General features: G+C 39.6%; 3 protein-coding genes across 5 annotated transcripts in view; 1 reads left to right on the forward strand and 2 right to left on the reverse strand.

Moving 5' to 3' along the window:
• Nucleotides 1-287, reverse strand: part of Shot (dystonin-like protein short stop) — a 76,178-nt gene extending 75,891 nt beyond the window's left edge. For both annotated transcript variants that reach the window (XM_076909630.1, XM_076909628.1), the window contains exon 1: nucleotides 35-287. The gene's annotated coding sequence lies outside the window, so the exon portion shown is untranslated. The remainder of the gene's footprint in view (nucleotides 1-34) is intronic.
• A 419-nt stretch (nucleotides 288-706) lies between these two features.
• On the reverse strand, nucleotides 707-3,622 carry LOC143432754 (uncharacterized). Its single transcript, XM_076909636.1, has 6 exons — nucleotides 3,379-3,622; nucleotides 3,026-3,296; nucleotides 2,339-2,931; nucleotides 1,783-2,270; nucleotides 1,457-1,709; nucleotides 707-1,389 (listed from the first exon to the last, which is right to left on the reverse strand). The coding sequence occupies exons 1-6, from the start codon at nucleotides 3,418-3,420 to the stop codon at nucleotides 1,165-1,167; spliced, it is 1,872 nt and encodes a 623-aa protein (XP_076765751.1). The 5' UTR covers nucleotides 3,421-3,622; the 3' UTR covers nucleotides 707-1,164.
• Nucleotides 3,623-4,636: 1,014 nt separating this feature from the next.
• LOC143432755 (venom serine protease 34) lies at nucleotides 4,637-7,027 on the forward strand. 2 transcript variants are annotated; one of them, XM_076909637.1, is made up of 8 exons: nucleotides 4,637-4,701; nucleotides 5,106-5,320; nucleotides 5,390-5,614; nucleotides 5,710-5,908; nucleotides 5,980-6,180; nucleotides 6,245-6,396; nucleotides 6,493-6,643; nucleotides 6,730-7,027. In XM_076909637.1, exons 1-8 carry the CDS (start codon nucleotides 4,647-4,649, stop codon nucleotides 6,753-6,755), a joined length of 1,224 nt encoding a protein of 407 aa, XP_076765752.1. In that variant the 5' UTR covers nucleotides 4,637-4,646; the 3' UTR covers nucleotides 6,756-7,027. The 2 variants fall into 2 exon arrangements, with proteins under 2 accessions (XP_076765752.1, XP_076765754.1); XM_076909639.1 differs by having other exon boundaries at nucleotides 4,673-4,798.
• Nucleotides 7,028-10,223: the final 3,196 nt, after the last annotated feature.

The raw sequence follows: 10,223 nt of genomic DNA on the forward strand, positions 1-10,223 counted from the left end.
AAAATCTCAGCAGAATACAAAGAATGTACATTACCGTTTGATCATCTGTCGAGTACGATGCGAGAACAGGAAAAATCAATGTTCACCGGTATTTTCGCCGAGTTTTTTTGTCGGCAACGGGACAGCCCAATCCGAAGAATATCCTTTTGCGACTTCTGATACACTATCCAGCAAGAAACACTACGCATTTGTACGCAGAGACATCGCATTATCACTTATCATAGCAATTTTCTCGTTAGAAATACGACCCGGTCCCTGACGACGCGCCTAGCAGACGACATTTTGCTTTTGACGAACATACCCGAAATTCGTCGATAGTCTCCGAACATTGGCGAAGCAACTGAATCGGCAGCTGTCCCGACCCGCAACGCCACTCGATGGCCGCACCACCACCCTGTTACGCACGTCGCCCCCAAACAGAGCTTTTCCTTATTATATCAATGCAAATTACCTCTCTACCTACGGTTTACCCTTCTTACCTAGCATTTCTTTATTTTCAAAGCGCGTGCCTCCTTTTTCTTTTGAAATGTATATTTCTGAACATAATACTCGAACTATAGAAAGTCTGTTTTCTTTCACCAAGCATTCAATACGGAATAATGCGGGAAAACAGGAAAACCAGGAAGGAATATGAATTTTAAAATGTATCTTTCAGCACTCTGTAGGATAAAAAAATAATTGGATACTTTGAATGTGTATGCAATGGTGACCTATTGAAATATCAATGTATCGACGAGATTTAGGCTTATTATTATATTCTATAAAAGAACTTAAGGCCAAACCAGGTATGTTTTACATATGAATGAATGGAACGCATCTGACATCATACCTATAACGGATGACATCAACTTTTCACCGTGAGGTTAGTAGGGTCTCCACTGCCATCGGCCGTTCATACAGTGGCGGGCAGTAGCCTTCACAGCCACTTGCTTCACTTGATGTCACTGCTAAATAAAGCGACTGACACGGTCGGTAAATACGGGGACGGTGTCTCGAGTAGCACCTATTCCATAATTAGATGCTTATTACGAGATTCGTTGAAAATCAGTTTCAAAGTCCAATCTATTATAGATGATCTTATCACAAGTTTAATAACGCGCCGGCGTTTTATGAACTTGTTTCAAAGATCATGTTTTCTTCGTCGCAATATTATTATTGTTTAGATTAATCGTCATTCACTGACTGAGATATCCGGTTTGTCGAATTGTTTTGACCAGAATGTTTTTCTCTTTGAAACTTCTCGATAATGTCTTCCTTTTGTTTAATCATATCATTTAAATATTTTATTTTATTTTGATAATCATGCTTCATTCGACGCACATGGAGCTCTTGTAACCTTATGCGTTTTTCTACAGAGTCTACTTGATGTTTTGTACCGTTCTTGACAATCTGAAATCATAAAATATTTTTGGTTATTTTTATCATTCTATCAATATTGTTGATATTTAATAAATACCTCTAACTGATTTTTTAATCCTTCCACTCGACTAGTAATACTTTTTCCAAGACGATCCATATTTGCATTTTTTTTTTCCGTTTCACGTAAAAGACCGAGTAATTTTTCCCTCTCTGCGACAATTCTTTCATACTCCGAAAATAATTCTTCGCAATAAGCAGTCACTTTACTTAATTGCTCCTTCAAAGAATTACGTGAAACACGAGTCGAATAAACAACAGTTTGCATATGTTCAATTTTCCGCTGTGCACGTCTGAAAAAATCGACGTTTATATTGTTTGCGAATATAATAAAAAATTGTATAAAAAAGAACATGAATTGTTTACTTTAGGTTTTTCTCTAGATTTTCGGCAAGATCCTTTAAATGATTCCTTTCTGCTATGGCCATTATAAGCTGTTTTTCGTTTTCAGGTTGATTCTCTTGTATACGTTTTATGTGGTTACAAAGATTTCGTTTTTCATTCTCATATTGATACTTTAATTCGTCTAACAGTGTCTTACATTCTTCAACGGCAGTAGCATGAACAGTAGCAGGTACTGTTTGTTCTTCTTTAGTTTTTATTTTATCAAACTCTTTGCTTAGAATTTCGTATTTACCCCGAAGATTACTTAGCTCTGATGCAGTGCTTATATGTTCCTGTTTTAATACTTCATTATGCTTTAAGATTATCTCCATTTTTAATTCATAAGATGAACGAATGTCGTTGACTTCCCTTCGTCGATCCACAATTTCTTTTTTCAGAGTATCGTTCTGTTTTTTTAACGACGTGGTATTTTCTATCAGTGTTTTAATTTCCTTTGCATACCTGTCACACTGTATATTTTTCATTTAACAAGGTAACTTACTTTTTCATGTTTATTTATATATCTATGATTATTTACCTCTGTTTTCAGTTCTTCTACTTCTTTGTGCATAATCTCATTTTCTGTAAGAATTTCCTTACATCTATTACTAAAATCAGCCATCTCCTGCTCATACATCTGTACAAGCTCCCGTTTCTCTGATAAATTTTCTTGATAGGCATTCAAAAGTGGACCCAAAGCATGAAAATTTACACTTCCCCAAATTTTTGGATCACGTACTTCTTCACTGCTTTCTACACGAACGGAAACATTATCGTGTTTCTGGTCTTTTACTTTATCTTGATACCTCTCCAATTCTGTATTCAATTGATAAACGATACTCTTTAAAAGAGTTATGTCCTGATTCGATTGAATCTTCTCTGTTTCAAGCCTTTGATTCTGCTTCGCCAAATTAACTTTAGTTTCTTCTAATTCTTGGACCATTTGAATCACTGCTTCGTAGTGCGAACACACTTTCTTAAACTCTAATTCTTTATGTTCCAGTACGTTACTTAATTTCTGGCATTCCTCTTGAACACATTTATAACGTTTTTCTAATTTACGATACTCATTAGCTATTCTCAATGCATCCTTTGATACACTTTTCTCTTTTACTCTTGATAAATTAATACCTAGTACAATAAGAAATAAAACTTTTATTGTCATGTACCTGCAAAAAAGTTATCTTACGCACTAACGTAAGATAACTTTTATGTATGTTAATACCTGAGTCAGCATCACCTTCATCCAATGCTTGTTTTCGGGGATTAATCCTTTCGCTTGATTCTTTACTTCTTTCATACTCCCATTTTGTATCTCTACTTCTCAAAGGTACTTCATCCTTATGATCATTCATATCATTATCAATTGGGTTATCTGATGGACATTTGTGAGCTTTGAGTGTATGTTTTGCTCTTGATATGTGTCTGCGACGGTAAGTTGGTATGCAAGTGTCTTGATTGCTCCTCATACCTGCGCTTATTCTTTTGCAACTGTGCTGTAATACGGTTAAAAAGAACGAGGTTAAGATTATATGACAATTTTGCAATATTTATTTTAATTTAATAAAAGCAAATTACCTTCTTCTTTTCCTGTTCAATACTCCTGTCATGACTGGCCATTGGTGCTTCTATTTACAATTTAGAAACATCTGTTTATGAACTTATTCGGGTCAAGATCGCACAAAATACGTAAGAACACAGCAGAATTGATTAACCTCACGTGATAAAATCATCACCTGTTTAACGAAGCGAAATATGCACGCGTTTTTCTTGTAAACACGTGAATACTTTTATACATCTCCAAATTTGTATTTTCCGTTTATTGCCATAGCAACTACTTGCTGTACTGACCATAGTATTCACTAGATGGCGTTTAAATCGTTGTTGCCCACTTGTAATTTATTCATTTATCTGCTTATCTACCGAGGAAATTTAAAAAATTTAAACGTAGATTAGATTCGATATTCTTCTTAATTATTAAATTTTCAAACATACATACATTAGGAAACATAAACAACTCGTTTTTTAAATCATAAAAAACCACTCAGTTTCTTGCATAGAAAAATCATAATTCATATACTTATTATCTTAAAAAAATGTATTACTATCAATGTTTTGTCTTAATCGTAATAGTTAATATATAATAACTGTCCTCGACTGTTTGACGTTATACTTGTATCTCTACATCATTTAAAATCATAGGTATACAAGGAAAATGCTTTTTTGTCAAGTAACTTTTAATGTTATGAATTATCTATTAATGGCTTGTACAAAGAAAGGATAAACAAATATGCGATGTACAAGCACACTGTACTACATTCTACTCCATATCATTCATTATTTATCAAATGTTAATATATTTCATAACATTATACTACACTCGTTTTTAAAAGATTAAATATTTACGTAATAATTCTGAAAAAATACCAAAGACCGTATTATAATATCAGTAAATACTACGAAGTATTAAGAAATAACAATATAATCTTCATATCAAATTGTTGACATCAGATATACGTAAATTCCAATTAAGCCGAAGATTCATGTATCTCGGACATCTCATTGGAAAATTTAACACTGCCACAAAGAATAATTCCAACTGTAGCGATTGTATTAACTGATTAAAAAGAGAATATGATATACGCGTAAAAATAATGTACGCATACCTTGAGAATTAGCGCGGAATTTATTTCTTTAACTGCCTTTGCGAAAGTATTATTGGTGGTTATAAATCTACTTTTATTTTCGAGGTTACAACTACCTCTGATAAGACAACGTGAGATAATAACTACGAAATTACCGTCTTTGCTTTACCTAGTCCTTTCAATGCGAATAAAAGCATCGAAATGCACGCGAGTGCAGCCATACGGTGGCGGTTGTTCTCCAAAAAATTTCGCACCGGTACGTGACAAGTAACGTCACAAGTAACGTAAATTTATTCGCCGAAATATGACTTCCGTAAATTGTATCATCGCGATTGACGGTATCATAGCCAAAGGTATACACAATCAATCTCGGTATTTGATAAGAAAAATTTGTTAAAAAATATTCAAAAGCTATCCATCAGCATTTACACTGGCTCTTCGCGGTATCAAAAAACGTATCTTCTGGCCATATCTAAGATCAACAGACCCTTGATTGAATCAATATTAAATTTTAGCTTATGTGATATTTCGTATACGTATGTTGCAATGGAATTTACGTTTAATTTCTTGATATATTTTTTTTCGCCGTAAACGTATCGAAAAAGAAATCCATAATCCTTCACTTAAGGATTATTCTAAATAGAAATTTTTATGTTACAGCGGTTTTGTTGTTAGTCTGTTGCCTTATATTTCCGATTGAACCAGCTGATTTAAGGGCTCCATGCAACTATCAGCAATATATAGTCCCTGGCGAATCGTACAACATTTACAATCCTAATTATCCAAGTGCGTATCGAGGATCACAGTTATGTAAATGGATTGTGGAGAGTGAATATCGGATTAATTTAACCTGTTCTGCATTCCATTTGCCATGGGTAAGACCAATGTTCCCATAGCAGAGTCGAACGTGTGATTAAAAATAAATGACGTGTGATTTGTCGCAGAGTAAAAACTGTGTCCAAGATGGATTGTCCGTTCAGACAAACGCTTCCAACGTACAACATCGGTACTGCGGTGATGGAACGTTTAATTTGATATCAGATTCGCCCTCGATGATATTAACATTGACCGCACCATTTTGGACGAGGGGTGGTACGTTTTTCTGCCAAGCGGAAGCAATAAAGAGACCGATAGACTATACAGAGTGCAAATGTGGATGGAAGAATCCTGTGTGTACTTGTTTTGGACAAATTCGTTGACGTTTCCCTGTGCAGATCGAAGAAAACAGTGAATAAATGATAGATCTCTTCTTGTCTGCCCTTAGAGTAGGATCGTTGGTGGTAATGTTACGGGAGTGAACGAATACCCGATGATGGCCGGTATTATGGACATTGGGATTCAGATGATATTTTGTGGAAGCACTATAATAAGCACCAAGTTCGTTTTAACAGCGGGACATTGCGTGTACAATAGAGAGACGAATGAATTGCGTATCGTAGTCGGCGAGCACGATGTTGACACGGGTAAGTACCACTTACACAAGTGTTGACATTTCGTCTGTTCCTTTTCGATTACAGTAATTGTAAAAATCTAGAGAAGGAGACAAATGCCACCAGATATCATTCAGTGGCCAAAATCATTGTCCATCCTAATTACGACCCAGCTACTCAACTAAACGACTTGGCTCTCGTACAAACAGAGTATGATATAGAGTATAATCTCAAAGTCGGGCCGGCTTGCCTACCTTTCCAACACTCGCCGGATACTTTTGGCGGCAGTTTTGTTGATATATTAGGTTGGTGATCAAGAACTTACTTGATGTAGCTTCTTCTTTATGTTAATGATCGTATTAAAACTAGGTTGGGGATCGACGGACTTCGCTGAGGCACCGTCTAACGTTCTGTTAAAAGTTACCGTAAGTGTGATTACAAACCTGCAGTGTTCTAAATCCTACAGAGACATAACGTCAGACCAGGTTTGTACCTACACAAAGGGAAAGGATTCATGTCAGGTAAGACTCTAAATATTGGAGGAAAATCGCGTCGATCTATCGGTTAAGTAACTTTTCTACAAGTGTGGCGATATTAAAAACACGTTCAATCAACAGATGGACAGTGGCGGGCCAATTCTATGGCAAAATCCTACGACTGAGAATATTGTATTGGTAGGGGTCATCAGCAAAGGTGGCGGTTGCGCAGTGACTCCTGGTATAAATATCAGAGTTGGTGCTTACATAGATTGGATTATTTCGACGACAAGTATGACTTTACGATATTCGATGCAAACTGTAAATTATGGAACTAGATTCTGGATTCACGCAACTTGCACGATTTAATTGTTTCAGACTCTTCCTACTGCATCATCGAGTGAATAAAACGAAGCTTATCGCCTTGACTTGATTCGACATAATATCGATAGCGAAGCTGATCGTTCTATTAATTTCGCTGATTATGCAACTTCCATTCTTGTTAAGCGAATTCCCTGTATTTCTGTACACAGCTGGCTAATGTGCACAGGAATACTTTTATCGGTCAGGATTCGCCAATCTATTGCGTCGGATTTAGAGACAACGAAAGCTTTCTCCAACAATTTATGTTTGATATAAGTACATGTTTGAAAATATATGTATATACACTGTTAAATCTTGCTACGTACTTCGAGTAACCCTTCACTTCATCCCGTCTAGCCTGTCTTTTCCACAACTGTTTCTCACCCTGCCTTCAGCCACCTAAGCGAGTATTATTTAATATTTACGTAAGAATGTTCGAACAGCGACGTTTGCCTCTTAAAACGCTTGAATCGATCGTAAAACCGATTCTATTCATACGAAACTTATTTTTATCGAGGCGAACGGAATTGTTAGATCCATCCAGGCGAGATTTCGTAGGAATACGCTTGTTAAGCAGAGTTGCTCGCAACACGAAAAGACGTAAAATACAAATAAATGAAGCCTTCGATCACGAAAGCCGCACGCCATTTCCGGTCACGTGCAGATTTGAAATCGTAAACAGAATTGTTCCGTCAACTTGCTCAACTCGAGCAAAATTTTCGCATTCGACTATTCTGCAACCTCGAAAACCGTCGATTGCGCAATATTAAACCTTCGTAGACAATAATGAATGTAGCCACGAAGCAAAAATTGTACATCCACGGCCCTTTAGTTTCGCTTCGTCCTTTGAAAGCCGCGTTACACTGCGCGAACGCGACTTGAAATTAATTACGCGTAAACAATGTCTCTTTATTAATAAGTTCGTGAATGAGGATGTGACGCGAGACACTTTACGGTAGGGAATACCCGGCAGTTACGTCGTACAGAAGGAAGTAAAATGGCTTTTGTTTACCTACGAGGGAGAAAAAAAGTCCCAACCAAACGGTGTGCGAAAGAAGAGAATGAAATTGATTTAAACTGTATACTCGGCGTGAAATCATTTTAAACATCGTCCGTTTACCAGGGTTTCTCGGTTCACTATAAATAGATAGCAAGAAAGGGGGAATTAATTTGATAAATCGAACAGTAATTCGTGTCGCAATTGGGTACGATCGCGCAAAATCAATCGTATCATAAATATGTAGGCGCACGTTTCGTTCGCAGGAGGTATTTATTAAACAAATTGATTTCTTCGTCGTGCTTCGGCATGATGTGCCCTTGACATGATTATTCGGTTCATGATAGAACCCATAAACTGATACCCTAGTCTTTGCACGAGTGCCTGCTGCGACTCGTGAAAATTCTGTCGCGTGGTTCGCGTGGTTCGAAACATCCATTTACGATTTGTATTTCGTCAATGAACAACACGTATAACTAAACAGAATCCTTCCTGCAGTAGAATCGCCTGGTATCAGCCAGACAACGCTAGAAACAGTTTCTGGTCAGACTCGAAGAAAGTAAAGGAATACACAAGCCAAGGACCAAATTCTGTCGACTCTCGTCACGATTTACGTAGTAAATCCATCGTCCGTCGTACAACCACCTGACCTTAGCTAACGATCAGGAAGAACCTCGAGGGAGCTAGGTCCCGAGAGTCGAAGGTCAGTAAAAGCGTAAACCATCGCCGAGGCTGGTCGATTAGAATCGGAAATACGTCCGTCGTAACTAGGGGAAAGAAGTAAGGCGAATTCTATTCGTAGAGACACACGAGGAAAGTAGCGATCGGGGGCCAATCGAGGCGAACGAAAATGGCGGGGATTGGCTACGTCGAAGATCGATGTGCGGCGAGGTACTCGCGCGGGCGCGTGCGACTTTGCCTCTCCCCCACGAGGTAGAGCACCGTAACGTTGACCAAAAACACAGAGAACAAGGAAAAGGGGTGCGCTGCATCGTCCTCTCTCGACGATTAACAGATGGATAGATCAACGCGAACTGGTTCCTCCCCTCTACCGTGTGATCCTGTACCGATTTTTCTGCCGTAGGGAAGTCGGCCAGTAGAAACTCGGCCGTTCTCGAAATACGTCCAACGATATTGTCCGTGAGCGAAACGCAGAGGGTCGACAGTTGGGAGCCTGTACATCGTATGCGCCATATGTGCATAATTACCACGGCCAATCGGGGATTGAAAGCGGTGCAAAGCTTTGTCGTAGCGCCGAAGCTCCAGGGTCTGCTTCGTCCCGTTGGTTCCCTAGCGTGCGTGCGTAAGCGCGCGCGCACATAGCCGCGCAACGGTGGTTCAGTTGGATATTGACGTTCGTATGCACGGGGCGCGTTGCTAGAGTCTCTTCAGCTACAGCAGCTCGACGATCGAGAAGAAACGAAGAGAATTCGCGCGCTATTCGGGGCTACCAGTCGCCCGACGAACCGCATAGAACGAGAAACACCGGAAGCCGTTCCGTGGCTTGGATAACCAGAAGAGAGAAACGAAAGATAGATAAATAAAAAGGAAAAAGAGAGAGGACGAAAGACGAACCCGATCGGCCCAGCGGCCGGAAAAAAATAGCCAAGTTCCAGCGAGGAGGGAGGCCACGGGACCGAGCTACATGGCTCCGAAAATTATTCCTTCTTTCTACCGTCCACGCGTCTGTTGTCCACGTTCGTGCGAGCACCACCGCCGGTTCCATCAGCGGACCGTAGGATCGAAATAATTCGTAACGATTCTACGTGCTATCCGGTGAAAAGAAGCGTGTACGAGTAGCGAGCCTGTCTCATGTCGGCATATCGCACATACGTCCCCTCTATTGCATCTTGAACCATATACGTACACTCGAGAGCACAAGGACGATTGTGACAACGAGAACGAAGGGAGAGAAGGAGAGCAGCGTGTACGAGAGAAAAGGGAAGCATCACCGCGATGCAAACGATGCAACCGATTTAGTAGATCAACGTTAATATTTTTGCTACGGTTCGAGGACTCTGTTCGCTTCTCGCGAAGCTTATGTCACACATAACCGGAAAGAACCTCAGCATCCACGGAAGACGAAAGAGGAGAAAACTGAGAGAGCAACGGCGTCACGCTGTGAAAGGGGATAGGACCGAAGATCGGGGACATGTTCCAGGACAGTAATCGTGCCAGCAACGTGAAACGTGAGCTTCCCTGGATTCCTTCGAGTCGTTAAAGTGATTCTCTTGTGCCTGGACCGCGGTCGCGATCTTTCACGACCTCGATGCTTCGCTTTCGCACGAACAGCAAACTAATGTTCACTATTCTACGAACGGAAGCCCTTTCAACGGTTACCGTACGGCAATCCTTCTTCGATCACCCCCACGTACCTCTTCTATCTTCTGGTTCGCATCGCGATTCTCAATCGTCGCGTTTCTCTCGCCTTCTCGGCTCGTGTTAACCGACTCTCCATCGTAGGAAAGTACAGATCTGAATGTGAATCAAACCGCTTGGAAATTGGAGGAAA

The sequence above is a fragment of the Xylocopa sonorina genome, chromosome 2, assembly GCF_050948175.1.
Source record: "Xylocopa sonorina isolate GNS202 chromosome 2, iyXylSono1_principal, whole genome shotgun sequence".
NCBI classification, from domain to species: Eukaryota; Metazoa; Arthropoda; class Insecta; order Hymenoptera; family Apidae; genus Xylocopa; species Xylocopa sonorina.

Coding starts and splice junctions, on each gene's coding strand:
- LOC143432754 (XM_076909636.1), bottom strand. CDS start 3,420: ATGGCCAGTCATGACAGGAGTATTGAACAGGAAAAGAAGAAG. Junction 2,932..3,025: donor TGAAGGTGATGCTGACTCAG/GTATTAACATAC, acceptor TTATTGTACTAG/GTATTAATTTATCAAGAGTA. Junction 2,271..2,338: donor TAGAAGAACTGAAAACAGAG/GTAAATAATCAT, acceptor AAAAATATACAG/TGTGACAGGTATGCAAAGGA.
- LOC143432755 (XM_076909637.1), top strand. CDS start 4,647: ATGCACGCGAGTGCAGCCATACGGTGGCGGTTGTTCTCCAAAAAATTT. Junction 4,702..5,105: donor CTCCAAAAAATTTCGCACCG/GTACGTGACAAG, acceptor TTTATGTTACAG/CGGTTTTGTTGTTAGTCTGT. Junction 6,181..6,244: donor CAGTTTTGTTGATATATTAG/GTTGGTGATCAA, acceptor TATTAAAACTAG/GTTGGGGATCGACGGACTTC.